The following is a 17,071-nucleotide window of genomic DNA, read 5'->3' on the forward strand; positions in this document are numbered from 1 at the left end:
TGAAAAAAGTATTCCCTTCTCAATTTTCTTTCAAGTCTCCCATCATCAAGAAGAAAGTCTCAGTGTGATGCTACCTACCATCTTGCTAACCTGTCTCTAATACTCGCTACTTGTTCTTCAGAAACAAAGAGAAAGGAGGCTCCGAGCGTTAGGTAAGCAAAAGAGTATCCAGCTAGGATAACTTTTCCAGTTTATGTACAGCAAATCAATACTGGCTTTCCAGGTAATTCCTGATAACAAAGTTTCCTTTGGAAACTCATTTATTTCAAGTTAAAAGATGAGTTGATTTAAAGAAAAATGAGCCCATTTGGGCACCACTGTTATCATGCCCATACTCAGATGGGGAAACTGAGGCTCCAAACATGCCCCACGGGAAAGTGGCAGAACTGGGTTCCATGTGCCCCTGAAGACAAAGATTGAAGCCTCTGACTGCCCCAGAGGCCGAGGAGCTGTCCCCTTTCGGGAAGCCAGCTGTTTGGGTTAGCTCAGATCCTATGCTACTGCCTGGTGGGGTAGGGGGAGGCGCCAGTGAAGGGAGGCTGTGAGCCGGGGGCCAGAGAAAGAGGAACTTGGAATAATTATTATTTCCTTTCATTCAAGCTCCTTACTTTTTGAAAAGTAGATGTTTTCCGGAGAACCAAACAAGCACTAGGAATAGATTTCTTTTGTGCAGAAACTCAGACTGATGGGTAGTTTCCCCCTTAACAAGAACAAACTTCCCTGCCTTAGCCTACCATTGTTTTCAGAAACAAAGAGGCATCTCTGGAGGGCCCAGAGAACGCCATCCTGCCAGTGGACCTCCTGCAAGAAATGCCCTCCAAGAGCTGCCTGCTCTGGGGCATTCCCAGGATCCCACAGAGGATGCCAAGCGGGTTCATGTCAGAAGCCTGTCCCAACCCACCTGCCTACCTCATTGTCGGAGGAAGCCCACGCAGGCCCTTTCAACAGGACCCTCCGCCAGGTCTGAGCTTCCACCTGGCATCCACTGACACTTCCTAGCAAAACCACATTGAAACTGGGTGCCACCTGCCAGGCCTTAGTGATTGGAGTGGAGACCTGGCACAGTTGCTGATGGGCACAATTAAAATGAACAGAGCAAGATGTCCTACAAACCACACTGCCGAAGCAGGACATTAAGAAGCTCCTTTTAAGCCCTGCTTCCGCTATTCTAAGCCAGCCTCTTCCCTTCCCAAACCTCAGGTGCCTGACCTGTAAAATAGATGCACTAATACCAATCTTGGGGAGTTGCTAGGAAGATCCAAAGCAGGTCATTGCAGTGCTAGACCCAGAGAGCCTAAAGGATATGGTCATGTCAACCAGGAGAAGGCGTGGAATATTGGTGAAGGACCAGACCTGGCCCTGCTCCTTACAACAGGCGATGGGGCTTTGGTTTTGCAGAGGAAGAGAGATTTATGGGCCTAACGTTTCTCCATATACACCCGGTTTCTCAAAAGACTGAGGCCGTCTTACAGGGACAGATAAGACAACATGAAGACAAGTCATTTAAAAGCAAGTAACAGAAATGAATCTGAATGTCATCAAAATGAAAAATCTTTGTGTTTCAAAGGACACCATCAAGAAAGTAAAAAGACAACCCACAGACTGGGAGAAAATATCTGCAAATTATATATCTGGTAAAGGACTTGTACCTAGAACATAAAAAGAACGCTTGGGGGTTCCCTGGTGGCACAGTGGATAAGAATCTGCCTGCCAATGCAGGGGACACGGGTTCGATCCCTGGTCCGGGAAGACCCCACATGCTGCAGAGCAACTAAGCCCGTGCACCACAACTACTGAGCCTGCGCTCTAGAGCCCACGAGCCACAACTACTGAAGCCCGAGCGCCTAGAGCCCATGCTCTGCAACAAGAGAAGCCACTGCAATGAGAAGCCCGTGCACCGCAACGAAGACCCAACACAGCCAAAAAAAAAAAAAAAAAAAAAAAAGAACCCTTAGGATTCAACATTAATAAGATAAACGACCCAATTTAAAAATGAGCAAAGGATTTGAATAGACTTTTCTCCAAAGACGATATACAAATGGCCAATAAGCACATGAAAAGGTGCTCAACATCATTAGTCATTAGGGAAATGCAAATCAAAACCACAATGAGATACCACTTCACACCCACTAGGATGAAAAAAGAAGATGGAATATGCCAAGCGTTGGAGAGGATGTGGAGAGATTGGAACCTTCATACACTGCTGGTGGGAATGTCAAATGGTGCCGCCACTTTGAAAACAGCCTGGCCATTCCTCAACTGATTAAATATCCAAGTTACCATATGACCCAGCAATTCCACTCCTAAGTATATACCCAAGAGAAATTTAAAAACATGTCCATGCAAAAACTTGTGCATGGATGTTCATAGCAGCATTATTCATAAGAGCCCAAAAGCGGAAACATCCAAGTGTCTATCGGTTGATGAGAAGATAAATAAAATGTGGTTTATCCATTAAAATGGAATATTATCCAGCCATAAAAAGGAATGAAATACTGATACCTGCTACAACATGGATGAACCTTGAACACATGCTAAGTGAAAGAAGTCAGTCACAAAAGTCCACATATTGTATGATTCTACTTATATGAAATGCCCGGAACAGGCAAATCCATAGAGACAGAAAGTAGATGAGCAGTTGCCTGGGGTGGGAAGAAAAGGAAATAGGGAGTGATGGTGATGAGTACAGGGTTTCTACTCAGGGAGATAAAAATGTCCTGGAATCAGATAGTGGTGATAGTTGCACAATTCTGTGACTATTTTAAAAATCATTGAACTGTGGACTTTAAAAGAGTAAAGTTTATGATATGTGAATTATATCTCCATAAGCTAACATTTTATTTTATTTTTTTTAAACTTTATTTTTTTTTTTTATTTGTTGACTGCATTGGGTCTTAGTTGCAGTGCTCATGCTTCTCTCTAGCTGCGGCGCGCAGGCTTAGTTGCCTCGCGGCATGTGGGATCTTAGTTCCCCGACCAGGGATCGAACTGGCATCCCCTGCATTGCAAGACGGATTCTCAACCACTGGACCACCAGGGAAGTCCCCATAAGTTAGTATTTTAAAAATGATGTCTGTTGTGCTGAATGATATATAATACTGTTTTCAGGACCATCCATTATTATTATTTATTATTATAATTAGGAATATTTCCTGGTCCATCTCCAGCTCAGAGCAATCCTGCACCTGAATACCTGCCACCTGTATCACCTCTGATCTGTAGGTACCTGGAAAGTGAGCTGCCCAGATCTCTACAGAGCCCAGCACACATGTCTGATTCGACCAGCTTCTGGGCAGCTTCTCTGAGCTGTCTCACCAGCACTAGAAATTAGCCTGCCAAACAGACAATGTTTTCAGCTTGGGGGTTGGGGAAACGTAGGCGGGAAGCAATTTTCCATATGCTCCCCTGAATCCCCCAGGCTTCCTTGCTGGTCGGTGGACTGAGAGAGAAAGTGATGTGTCACATCGGGACCAAGGCAGTTAAAGCTCACGTGCGTCTTTCACTCCTCTCTTCCCCTTTGGTGGTGGAGACACCAAAGCAGCCAGGACCCCTGATCTTCATCCAGAAGAGACCCAGGCAGAGCACGCATGAGAAAGAAAGAAATTTCTGGTATGTGAAGCCCCTGAGATTTGGGGTTTGTTTGTTGTGGCAGCTAGCATTAATCATCCTGACCAATGCACTGCCGTTGGCCAGTCTCTCTGGCCAGCCCTCTGAGGCTGAGGACCCTGTGGACCCCTCCTTGGCCTCTCACAACTCCACAGCTGGAGTTCATGTCTGAATGATTTCCTCATTCAACGGCCTGAATTTGAAAACACAGACTAGGAAGGGGGAAAGTCAGATGAGAGCCACTGCTTAGGGAGAGTCTTATTCGTACCAGCTCCTGGGCTCTGTCCTGCTGGTATTTATGACCCTCGCCCACTGGACAGAGTAGCCTGAGGCTCCGGGAGGTTAAGTAACTTTCCCAAGGCCACTCAGCTAACAGAGGCCAAGCCTGGCTTCCAACCCAGGTCTACCAGGTTCTAAAACTCGCCTCCTCACAGCACTCTGCTGCCTTCGTGTCAGATCTCAACAGCTTTCAGCCCATCCCAAAGCCCACCCCGGGCTGGTGTCCTCTAACTGCCCCCAGAGCAAGGCTGGCCGTGTACAGGCAACTGATGCAGGATTCTGGGCAGCGTCCAAAGAGAGAACTTGGCCTCGGAGATGGATGCCTTCAAGCCAGGGTTTGGAGAGCATCATCGCATGGGGAGAGAGAATCCGGCTCCGGGCATGAGCTTTGACTTTGAGCAGGGATTTTCAGCCAGACTCTCAGCAAACACACTCCGTCAGACACTGGGGGACACAGGCCAGCCAAGTGTCAGCTCGCCAGAAAGAGACTTGAGGCGGGAGAGGGAAGGGGCCCATAGAGGGAAGCTTCCCAGGGCTCCTCATTGTCTCATTCAAACCAACTCACAATGGATGAGAGCCATGTGTCCAACACTGTGCACGGGGCAGGGGACACAGAGAACAGATGCCATCATATCTGCCCAGTGAGCTACTAGCCTGGCCACCTACAGCAATGGCCCTCATCCTGGGTACCCTGCCTTTCCTGGGGGCACCTGCACCCACTCAGTGACTTGAGATGGAAACCAGAGAGTCACTTGGGACTCCTCTTTCTCCCTTTCCTCATGCCCCACACCTGCTATCCCCCGAGAGCTCCTTCCCCCAACATTCCCAAGGCCCTTGGTCTTCCCATCCACCCCTCCACCCCCCCCACCCCTGTCCTGCCCCAGCTGCGGCAGCAGCTCCCGGGATGGCCTCCTGCCTCCAGCCCTCCCCCTCCCCTTTCTCCTCTTCGTTGGGGGAGAGACCATCCTAAACTGCAAATGGCATTCAGAGCCCTAGGGGCTCCCCACTGCCCTTAGGATGGTGTCAAACTCCCCACCATGGTTTTCCAGGTCCTGCCACCCAGAGGGCCCCTGTAACACTGACTTCTCCCCCGCACACACACCCTTTCCCACCTCTGCACCAAGGCCGCTCACCCTCAGCGCTACTGACACTTGGGGCCAGATAACTCTTCGTGGTGGGGGCCATCCTGTGCATCGCAGGAGGCTCAGCTGTACCCCTGCCCATGCGCGTTAGATGCCAGTAGCACAAACCCCCAGTTGTGTCAATCAAAATTATCTCCAGACACTGCCAAATGTCCCCGGGGTGGGGCGGGGGGAGGGCAAAAAGTCCTCAGGTGAGAGCCCCTGCTCTAGACCTTTGCGCATGAAAGGCCCTTCTCCTTTTTTTCATTCGCACCTGGCTTCCCCTCATCATCACATTGAAATTTGATTCCGCTGCATCAACTCCCAGAAGATTCCCTGGCTCGCCCAGGCCGGTCTAGGACAGCCTCCCCGGACCTTCCCACCCTCACACTTCCCTGTGCACCGTCCGCCACTGCTCCCATCACACTGCATTCCACCGATCTGTCGACGCCCCGTCACCCCCTCTGGAAGGCGGGCTCCTCACAAGCCACCTCCTCCGGGGCGTGGAAGCACTGACCCCACAGACCTGCAGAAGCACAACAGAGCAGCGAGCTCGGAGACCACCCAGGTGGGAGCGATGGCTTCTGACCAGAGGCAGAAAAGGCTCTGTGCGGAGGAGCAGAGACACAGCGGGAGAAAGACGGAGGAGGGGGCAGCCCCTTCCGGGTGCGGGGCCTTGCAGGGAACAGACGGACAAGGGCGACGAGATGGGGACATCAAGATGAGGCTGGGAGGTGGCGTGGCTGGAGCCCAGCGTGGGGCCTTCGGGAGAGGAAACTGGAGGCCAGGTCGTGAAGACCCCTGCCTGTGTTCTGCAGCCCAAGATGTATTCAGCAGGATGTGAAATTGAGAAAAAAAAGTTTGGGAAATGCTTTATTAGCAGTTAAACAGGTTTCTTTACTGAGGGACTTCTCAGAGCCTTTAGTCTGCTCACAGGCCGGGTGAGTCTTTACAGGGGAGAGACACGGCGAGCAGTGCTGCGGACAGGTAATTGTCCACAGAGGTGTCCTTTTCCCAGAGCCTCTCAAACGGTCGGTGTCGCACAGTCTACCCTTTGGAAAATGCTGCCTGGAGCCGAGACACGTGAGCTGCACCTTGAGGAGGGGGTACAAGGTGCGGATGACCTGGGTTTGGGGACAAGCGTCCTGGGGGCCGTTCGAAGGCCTCAGAGCCAGTGCTGGGGCATCAGCCACGTGGCTCCTCTCCCAGCGCTCGCTCCCCAGCACACGGGGCATCTGCAGCGCTGACAAGTAACACAGGCTCCCGGGAGAGCGACTGCAGGAAGGACTGGGAAGGCAGCGCAAAACTTACTATCGGAAAACAGTCAACGCACGGGACCGCTTCGACCACCTTCCCCAGGCGCCTGGGCCATAACGTATGCTGTGGTTTACATTTTTTTAACTGAGGAGTACTTAAGGAAAAAATGCTGCCAAGCTCTGAGGCACCTGTGAAACGGTCTGAGCTGATGGGGAGGCTGGGCCCCATCCCTGCAGGAGACAGAGGCGGCGCTGAGCAGGGGTAGCGAGGTCCGGAGGGCCCCGACTGGGGTCCGTGAGAAGAGGCTTCTGGTCAAGGTTGGCCAGTGGGGGAGAGAGAGAAGTGGCCCCTGCAGCAGCCCTTGGACAGGCCAAGCGAGCCAGCAAGGCCAGGCAAAGGGACGACCTCACGCTCACCACAGGTCATGGCCAGGCCAGCAGATGCGCGGCGGCGGGCGGGTGTGCGGTGGGCACAGTGCAGCACAGGGGCAAAGCCAAAGGCTCTGGGATCACCGCGACCTGGGCCCAACGCCCAGCTGTCACCTGGGACGGTGACGGCACCTCCTAAGCCTCCCGGTCCTCGTAAGATGCAGCCACATCACACAGCGACAGCAAGACTAGGTGAGACTGCGTCTGCACACACTGGGTCCTCAGTACATGTTAGTTGCCACTGTTTGAGGGGGAACCCCAGCAGGTGGGCAGCCCGAAAGGGGGGTGCTGATGGAGAGCTAGACGGACAAAGCTGAGCCACTGTGGAAACAACCTTGGCCGAGGGCAGCAAGAGTCTACCAGCTGCGCGGCCGTAGCAGGTCACTCCCTGCTCTGGGCCCTGGCAGCCGCCTGTAAACGGAGCTGTCTATCCACCTCTCATCTCGTGAAGGCCGGAAGCGTCACAGACAGTGTCTAGCTGGTGTCTGGCTGGCTTTAGGTGCTCAGCAGTGAGCCGTTCTCTTCCCCCGGGGCTGTTTACGCCCCTCAGGCCTGTTATGCCCGGAGTGGACTCCCTGGGTCAAGTGGTGGCCAGGAGACCGAAAACATCCACCTGCAGCCTCTCAACAGGTCAGCGGCTGCGACTGCAGGCAAAGGGGGACCCTGCTCAGACACGTCTCCTCCTTGACCATTTTCAACCTAAAGACTTTCAGGCCCGTATCTGGAACAAAGCGAGGTCACGCAGCCTGGTGGCCCTGCAGATGGAGAGGGCAGCCAGGTGTGCCCAGGGCCACGCCTTGTGCAGAGCGAGCCAGCCCTGTCCAGCGTCTGGAGGAGTTTATGAACATGAATCCACTCGCTTCTGAAAAGTGCAAAGGCCCTGGGGTTGCTTGCCCTTCCATTAAGAGGTGTGTATGATTACGACGGAAGCAGAAGCAGAAAAGGGAAGCAGCTGGGGGTGGTGGCTCAGCAGGAGCCGGAGAAAGGGACACGGAGACACCTCTGGGGTGAGGCTGGGCCGGCCGCCAGCGGGCGCTGGAGGCAAGCACACCTGCTCCGGAGCAAGGGCTCAGTGTGGCACGCGCGGTCCTCATCACGCACTCAGGCCCCTGGGACCTCCCGAACATCCCAGGGGGCAGCGAGGGTGTGAGGTGGGAGCAGAGCTGCCAAGGACCCCTGTGACCCCTGCTGAGAACGACAAGGTGACTCAAGGGACTTTCACGCCAGGTGAATAAAACATATAAAACTGTGCAGAAACCATCCGTACGTACAGGGAGAGGAGGAGGCCTGGCTGTAGACTCGGAAGGAGCTACTGTGGGTTTAATCCCCTCGTGTCACCCTGGATGCCTTCACCAGGGGCTTTCAGCAGCCCGCCTGCTGCTGGAGGAGCTGGTGTGTGTGAGCGGGATTCCTTGTGTCCACAGTCCTGCCTCTGACTCCTGAGTGGAACTCAGCCGGAGCAGCTGCAGTGTCCATGTTTAACTGCATCCAGCGTCCGCGCCGTCATGAATGCACACAGGCCATGGGGGTGACCCCGGTCCTGAGGCCCTTCAGCACACTCCAGAACACTTCAGAGTACTCTGCATTCTGCTGTGTGTTCAACTGACGTTGCCTCTGCCAGCACAGCTTCAGCCAGCCGCTTTCCTTCCCATCACCCCTGGACCCTTCCCGTCACACTGACCTCTCAGAGCCACCCCTGCTGTGCCCTTTCTTTGGGCACTCTGACCCCTGCCTCAGCCGAGCCTCTACCTGTCCTGCCACAAACGCCTGGGTGTGAACAGTGGGAAGTATGAGGGCCCCTGGAGGGGACTGGGCCCCCAAGAAGCAGGCCTCCCCACCCCAGGCCTGGTGTGGCCTGGACCACTGCCTTGGCCTTGCCAGGCTTGGGTGCCTCTGGAGGAGGATGAGAATTCTGGATCTGGAGACCAACGGCACCGCCGGCTGGGCACTCCTCACATGGCCTGGCACAGACCTGGGGGCCCATATTCCTCCTGCTTTGGGGTTTGGGCAGCCTCTTACCTTTGGAGTGAGGTACTTGGTCATAATTTCCTTCCCTTTTTCTCCCAGTTTTTCATCTGGAGTAACTTCATATTCTGCCTAAAACAGAAGAAGGAAAAGAACAATAATAGATTTGTTCACGAGCTTCTCATAGTTGTAGAACCTTAGAGGCCCCTGGAGAAGACAGCCTGGAGGTCACATGATCAATCCCCTCCTTCTACAGGGCAGGGAGTGAGGCCCAGAGAGGGGAGGGGCCCTGACGTCCAGTCCAGCCCACCGTGCTCCACCACGAACACATGCTCAGAACTGGGGCGCACGTAAGAATCATGGGGGAGCCAACGATGGTGCTAGGGCCCCGCCCCATGCCCATGGAGTCAGACCCTCTGGCGATGGGGGCCGGGCACCCAGGCAGCTGGGGTTGAGAACCACCAGCTTAGGAAAATCAAAGGAAGCTGCTGGAAAATAACTGGAGCCACCAACCTGGAAGATCCTCGAGAGAGGCTGCCTGAGGTCACACACCTTACAAGCTGTGTGACCTTGGACAGTTTCCTCAACCTCTATAAAGTGCAGATGGAAAAAGCACCTACGTGTAGGGTGATTGTGCAGAGAGGACGTGACAAAGACGGGCACATAATAAATACTCATTGTAATTACTACACCTTGCAAGAGAAGACAATAATATGCATTCCGTACCTTTTACAGCTTTTCAGTTTACAAAGGGAACATACAGAGATATTTCAGATGCTCCTATATGAACCTGAAAAGGGCCCAGGTAGTGGCACAGGAGGGCAGGGGCTGCTGTCATACCCCTTCATCTGCAAACGAACAGCAGGAGGCTCAGCAGAGCTGCCCCGGGTCCCTGGGAGGTGGGCGGGGTCGGGGGGGCTGCAGCGAGGCGGCGGGGCTGAGACTTGGCCCTCCAGGCCCAGACCTCCTTCTCAACAACACCAAGGAACTTAGGACCCTGATGGCTGGCCAAGCCAGTGGGACCCGGGCTCTAAAGAAAGAAGTGAGGCCTCAAAAGACAAACTGTGCTATCTTCCTTGACCCAAGAGAGGCTCCTTCACTGGCATCTGACCCACTTGCTAAGTGGGTAAAAGGCCTCCTCGAGTTAAGGAAAAGCTTGGGTGAGCTTGCCTTTCTCATTTACACAAGGGAACTAATTGCAAATTGTTTATAACCATTTCAAAATCCACCTCCCAAGGACTTGTCAGCCTCCGTCCAAAAGTACAGCTATTTCAAAAGAGACAGGAAATGACATCAGCACAGAGAGACTGAAACTCCTTCCCCAGCCACCTCGCTGTGAAGTCAGACCCCAACCTCCGCCCCCCACCACCTGGCCTGGTTCAAAGCAACCTCTCAACCCAGTGTCTAGGGTCCAATTTCTCCCCAGGCCAGCCCGGAAGACCCTCCCGGGCTGGAGCTGCATCTCCAAAGGGGCTGAGGGTTCTAGAGTACAACTGCCCCCCTATTTTCCGGGGGGAGAAGAGAAGCTCCCAGTGTCCATCCACCCTGGAAACCCCTCCTGGTGGTCTGGCGCTATGGGAATTTACCCAGACTGCTTTGCAGGGCCCAGGCCACAGGCAAGTGCCCGACTACCTTTTGGGGGTAACTCAATCCCACGCAGAACCCTGGATTTGCACTGTCCCAAAACACATCTGTGAAGGTGGCTCTGTTTAACCAAATGGAGGCCTAAGGCTCACTAATCAGCCTCAATAACCAGCTGAAAATATTATTGCTCTGGGTACTAAAACCCACGTTAAAAAAATAACATCCCTTTCAGGTCAGCTCCCTCCCAGCAGAGGCCCGGCTGGGCAGCTGGGCGCCACAGTTCCACGGGGCGGCAGCCGGGAGCACGCGGGGACAGGCATCCCCAGCCCGGCATCAAAAGGCCTTTCTTTGAAAGTCCATGTCAGGTCGCCACCACTTGAAGAGCATTTGTGTTGGGAGGCAGAAAACCAACAGAAGGCTTCCAGCTGGGCTTTCCACACCGATTAAGTCACCTGGAGTGACAGGCCAAGTCTCCACGGTGACCCCCGAGAGGGGCTCACGGGGGACCCGTCCTGAGAGGCCACCTACAGAGAAAAAGCACCATGGCAGCTCGGCTGGGCAGAGCTCAGGCCGATCACACGACCAGAGGCGGGGGACCACCCGGGAACCCGCTGCTACGGGAACACCCTTGCCCAGGTAGCGGGCCAAAGCTGCTGAAATCAGCTTCAACCGGAAAACACAGGCAGCAAATAAGAGGCTGGGCTGGGCCAACAGCCTAGAATTTTACTATTAGAGTGGGCTCTGGAAATGGCAGCCAGACAATGACTTCAACGAACGGAGAGGTAAACCACATGCCAGGATGCCCCCGCGACCTCCACCCGTAAGAATTCCCTCCAACCAGGGAGGGTGGTGGGCTTGTCCCCTCCTCCCAGCAGAGGGGACGCACACTGTCCTCCCTGCCGTGTCGCCCATTTGAAAGCTTCTCCTGCCCAGAGCTCAACCCTAACAGCCAGAGCGCCAAAGAGCTGCTGTGCCAGTCCACGCGGAGGGCATTTCTCTTCCCCAGATACATGCACGATGCCAACGGAGGGAGGCATTTAATGAGCCTTCTCTCTGCACGGTGGTTTATGCCAAACACAGGAATGGCCTTTGGGGAGGAGATGCTGTAACACAAAGAGCAGAATACTACATTGAGTTTAAGGCGAAAAGAATTATTTACGTATCTGTACTTGCCAAAGAGTATAAACATCTGTGTACATCCTAGTTTATAAACCTAATATTTCATTCTCTTGGCTGGCTCTAATTGCATCATCCATCTCAGAAAATGCTAATAAAAATATGTCCTCTATTAAAACACATTTCCCTCAGATGAGTTTTTAAAAACATGAAGACTGCAAACCGGTACAAGGGGCCCTGCCACGTTTTCACAGAAGCCGGCACTGGTTTACAGAGCAGAGTCTGAGCTGAATTCCTCTCGGCCTCTGACCAACTTGAGATGTCACCTCCTCCTCCCAGGAGCCCTTCTCCTGCCCTGGCAGGAAGATGAAGTCAGAGAGGTTCTGAGGTCTCGCCACCTCCGGCTTCTGTAATTACCGATGTGGTCAGCTTTTCCAGAGTCCTCACGGCAGGGACAAGTGACACGCCCGGCTGGCAGGGCTGCTCCCCGGGGCTCTTTCTGGAGAAACACCCGGCTCCTCCCACCTTGGCCTCAGCGTCTTGCTGGTGCCCGACCATGGGGGTGGGGGTCTCCGTTTGCCCCTCTGGAGTCACTCCCCACCCTGCTGCGGGGCAGGTGACAGTGAGGGCGGGGAGTTCCCTGCGGGCTCCCTCCCCACCTGGGCGCCAGGTTCCTGGACCCACTTCTGAAGACCCAGCTCCTGCAGCTGCCTTCTCCCACTCCTTCCTGTATCGGCCCCTCCCCTGTCCCTGCAGAGCTGCAGGTGTGTACATCGGCCAGGACTGCTTTCCCTGCTCTGCCCAGCACTCTGTCAACTGTCCTCCATTAAACTCTACTTCATTCACACATGAGCGAGCCATCCATCTCCGGCCAGGCCCCTCACTGATGCCTGAACAATCCTTCAGATGGCTGGCATCGCCTGCCCCCTCCCAGCCCCCCAGCTAGAATGAAGAAGCACTGCAGATGGGGGTGTCCCCCCGGGGCCCCAGGATCAGATGGGCCTGGTCAGCTCCACAGCCTGTGCCCACCTGGGCAGACAGAGTGTTCTCTGGTCTCTGGCTGCCATGTGAGGAGCCCTCGGGCCTGGGTCAGGAAGGGATTCCATGGCCCAGGTTTCAATGGGATGGGCCCAGAGAAAGAAGGGAGGGAGGAGAGGACCCCTGGCCATGCGGGGTACAGACAGAATGGTAGGAGTGACCCCAAGGTGGCGGCACCACGGCCACCAGCTTGAGAGACACATCTTGGCGGAGGCAAACTCAGAAAAGAAGTTAGGAGGAAAGGGTGCTGACCCTCTCTTGGGGCAGGGGTTGGGGGGAGGTGACAGATTTACCAGCCGCTGTCAGAGAGCACAGAGGGGCTGTGCTCTCACCTGCTGTCTGCCCATCATTCAGAGAGCCTCTGCCCTGAGTGGCTCTCTGCCACCCCCGCACCGCCTAGCTACTCCTCCTCCTCCTCCAGCCCCTGGAATTATTTCTCTGTCCTCACTCCCTCCAGCACTCACAAGGCCACCGTGCAAAGGTCTGTGACTCTCCCTGTTATTCTTTCAATTCTAAGTGAAAAGAATCCCAACCTAGCCTAATTCAGGCAAAACCGTAATCTCTGGGCTCCTGGAATCCAAGGATGGGTTGAACAACAAAATTGTGGGGAAAATGGAAATGCAGCCTGGCCCAGAGCACCAGGAACCAGAGACATGAGCACTTCTGGAACCCACTCTCACCAGGGTGTGTGTGTGTGTTTTGGCCTCATTCTCCCTCAGTGCTGCCTGGCTTGCTCCAGTGGTAGGAAACATGGCAGCCAGGTTTTTTATGCTAAGCCTCCTCTACCAGAGAAGGACTTCCCCTTCCCCCTTCCCCTATAAACCCCAGAGAAAGGACTCAATGACCTGCACTGGCTCACAGACTCATCCCTGCTCCAATCAGCTGTGGTTTTCAGGTGACATCATTAAGAACATGGCGAGAGCCATGTTGTTTGGGAGTACAGGTGGGACACCCAGGAGACTGGACAATCCCACAGATGTCCAGTATATGAACCTACTTTATAAGTGGTACTTTTTCAAGATGACCCTGCTCCCAGGCTTTACCAACTGCTCTGAGGGTCTTTATGTCCACCTGAAGAATGATTACCACCCTCCACCCTCTCTCTTTTGGGAGATCACAGCAGTGATAGAAAGACAAAAATAAATACTGGGTATGATTCAAAAATAAGAGAAGCAGAATATTTAGTTCTGCTGGTGAGGCATTTCAATTCATTTTACAACAAAATTCCAGGATAACCAGACATATCTGAAACCAGGTGATAGCCCACTAATTTCACGTGCCATAGTTCTGGGCTAGAGTGACTTTTAGCATTTCCTGATATAAGATTCCATTTGTAGTCCATTTGTAGTCATATTTGTAGTCGCCAGTCTCCAAAATGCACACTTTAATAATCCTCATATCCTGCTATTCATGTTCTTGAGAAGGCTCTTTCCATACTGAATAGGGCTAACCCGTGTAACCACTACAGTATCAGGGATATGGCGGTATGGAACCTCTGAGACCAGGTTATAAAAGGCATTGCAGCTTCTACCATGCTCTCTTGGATCACCTGCTCTGGGGAAAGCCAGCCATGTTGTGAGGACACTCAAGCAGTCGATGGAGAGGCTCACATGGAAGACAGCTGAGGCCTGCAGCCAACATCCAGCACCAACCTGCCAGCCATGTGTGCAAGCCTGGAAACAGATCAAGCCTTCAGGTGACTGCAGCCCCAGCCAATATCTTGATGTAACCTTTAGAGAGACCATAAGCCAGTAGCACCTCAGTTAACCACTTCCAAATCCTTGACCCATAGAAACTATGAGATGATAAATGTTTATTGTTGCTTCAAGCTGTTAAGTTTTAGGTAATTTCTTACCCAGCAATAGATAATGAATACTTGACAGGTGTCTGAACTTAGAGCTAGTATCTCTTAGTTCATTAAAAAATGCTCTTTCTTTCTTTTTTCAATCTTGCGTTTAATCAGAAAGCAAGCTCCGTGAGGGCAGGAACTTACTTCTCCTGCTCACTCTATAGTTTCCAACTGCTAGAACAGAGTGTGACACATTGGAGACATCTCATAAATGTGTGTTGAGTAAATCTGGTTGAGTATCTGCCAAACCTCCCCTAATCCCAAAGAGAAGAGACCTGAAAACTTTAAGTTGCACCCATGCTTGGGGACGGGAGGGTTTCAGATGAGCTGAGATGCCATCAAGGCTCCCAGAAAACAACTTAGAGAAGAAGTACATCAGTCTTTAAGAGGTCCATGGCCAGACCCTATTGGCCTGTGGAGGTTGACGTGAGCCTGGAAGCCCTTCCAATCCCCTGACCAGCTAGGCAAATCTTCTTGGCCCTCCAGAAGCCAAATCTACTCAAGGCCTTGACTTGGGTCACTGACTCCATTTCCCTGGAGGGGAGGGCAATGGGGGAGTCCTTCTCAGGCTCCCAGAAGCTGCTCGACAACCAAGACTAAGGGCCGAATTGCCCCTGCAGTCTGATGAATGATGCACAAACAGTTCTGCTGCCCCCAAATCACCCAGGCCCCATTTTAAAACAGCCGATGTCTTCTGCTTGACTCGAGAATCTCAGTCTTTAGGACTATGCAGGGGAGCAGCCTTTCCTGGGGGCTACGTCAGAGCCGACGAAGATGGGTTAGTTTTAAAAAAACTCCACTTGGTAGAAATTCAACACAGAGGTGGGAACGGCGTGTATGGCTCTGACTGAGCCAGGGGCGCTGGAGCGGCGTGCAACACCAAGGATGCCGCCACCTCCTCCCTCCTCGGAGTTCCAGTCAGGATGGAAGAAAAAAGGTATTTCAGACGAGCATTGCGCCAGCCCTGGAAAACTCAGTAAAGTCTTCATGCGTAAAAGCGGTGTTCCAAAGGCTGTTCATTTGACACGTCAGGATGGGCGATGAAAGGCCTTGCTAATTCCCAGAGATGCAGACAAAAACGCCAGGGGATGGGGTGAGCCTCTCGTGAGGGGCGGCGGCGTTAAGGCATACATACGTAAGGAGCATTTGACGCGTCAACACAGGGAGCCAGACTCACATTTCCTTTCCAAAAGAGAGATCTTGGTACAGGCCCAGCAAAAGAGAACGTCTGCAAGACCAGAATGAAAATAGGCATCCACTGGATTTTTTTTCCTTCTTCTTCTCAAACTGACTATAAACGTCTAATAAGACACGTGGCTGGAAAATTCCACTGGCTCCTGGGTTTAGCCTTGCCCTGCTCTGCCTCATCAACTCTCCAGACAGGTCCCAAAGCTGCCGATGCCTCATCTTTTCCAAATGGGGAGGAGCCTTTGTCCGGGGCTCAGACTTTGGTCCTCAGCTCCTGCATCCACGTTCATCTCCTTGGTGAGCTCATCCAGCCCATGGCTCTAAGTACCAGCTCTGTGTTGACAACTCCCAATTTGCTATTTCCAGCCCAGACCATTCTCACAAACTCCGGATTCTGACACCCACCTCCGCATGGACATCTCCACTGGGCCGTCTGGTAGACATCGGAAGCTGAGTGTGCCCCAGATGAAGATCCTGACCTCCCCCCAAACAAACCTCCCACAGCCTTACCCTCATTCCATCCTTCCACTGGTTCAGGTCAACACTTTGAAGTCACCGCCAACTCTTCTCTCTCACCCCCAGGGCATCAGAGAATACTGTGAGCTCTGGTTCAAAACATGTCCCCAATCCTACCACTTGTCACCACGGCCGGCTGCTTCCACCCTGGCTTGAGCAACTACCCGCTCTCACCCATCAGAGCTCCCCACTCTGACCCTTGCCCCCCATAGCCTTTTCCCAACACAGGAGCCAGACGGATCCTTTAAAAACCTAAATCAGACCATGGCATTGCTCTGCTCAAAACCCTCCAGTGGCTCCCCTGCTTCACTCAAAGTCAGAGTTCTTTAATGGCACAAGGTCTTGGATGCTTGTCACCTCTCCTAGACCCCTCTGCCCTAGCTCCCTCCACTCCAGCCATGGACACCAGCTCCCAGTGAGTCCTGAGCATTGATCACCTGTCAGGTTCAGTGTTGTGAGGATTCAGAGATGATGAGCGATGTCTGTGCCACCCAGAGACTTCCAGTTAGTGGAGGAGAAAGGCACACAAATAGAGCCCTACTGGCTACATTCATCAGGCGTCTGTGACATGCCGGACACTGCCCTGAGTGGCGTGAACTCATTCAGTCTCTCCTCAACACGTCCACCACCATCAGGTACAACTACGGCCCCGCTTACAGATGAGACATGGGGCACACAGGGGTCAAGCACCTGCCCACGGTCTCCCTGGCAGCTGAGGTGGCGCCAGCATTGCCTCAAGGTCTGTCTCAGGGGCCTGCACCCCCCCGAAGCACCATTCTGCCAGCACCGCGCAGTAATGAGGCTCAGGTGTGTGTCGAGGCCTGGAGCAGAGGGCACATGGGGAGAGAGGGCGGATGGGGGAGGCTTCTGAGAGCAGAGTGCAGGGGGATGAGCTGGCATTCACCAGGCAGAGGGGGCCTGGGAGGCATCTCGAGTAGTGAGAGGGAGGGAGTCAGGGCTGAGAGGCTTTAACCAGCCTGGCCAGTCAAAGCCACCAGAAACAGATGGGGGCCAGAATGCAGGGCTCGAGAAAGACCCCGTGAAGGCCAAGGATGAAAGGGTGGGCAGGGGCCTGCTGGTGGAAGGTCTAGTAGGTCAGCCTCTGAACTTGGACTTTGTTCTGG

General features: G+C 53.4%; 1 protein-coding gene across 2 annotated transcripts in view; it reads right to left on the reverse strand.

Moving 5' to 3' along the window:
• Positions 1 to 17,071, reverse strand: part of GRK5 (G protein-coupled receptor kinase 5) — a 216,236-nt gene that overhangs the window by 40,373 nt on the left and 158,792 nt on the right. For both annotated transcript variants that reach the window (XM_059900610.1, XM_059900611.1), the window contains one exon: positions 8,711 to 8,788. In XM_059900610.1, the coding sequence (XP_059756593.1) occupies positions 8,711 to 8,788 (78 nt within the window). The remainder of the gene's footprint in view (positions 1 to 8,710; positions 8,789 to 17,071) is intronic.

The sequence above is a fragment of the Balaenoptera ricei genome, chromosome 16 (genome assembly GCF_028023285.1).
Source record: "Balaenoptera ricei isolate mBalRic1 chromosome 16, mBalRic1.hap2, whole genome shotgun sequence".
Lineage (NCBI taxonomy): Eukaryota > Metazoa > Chordata > Mammalia > Artiodactyla > Balaenopteridae > Balaenoptera > Balaenoptera ricei.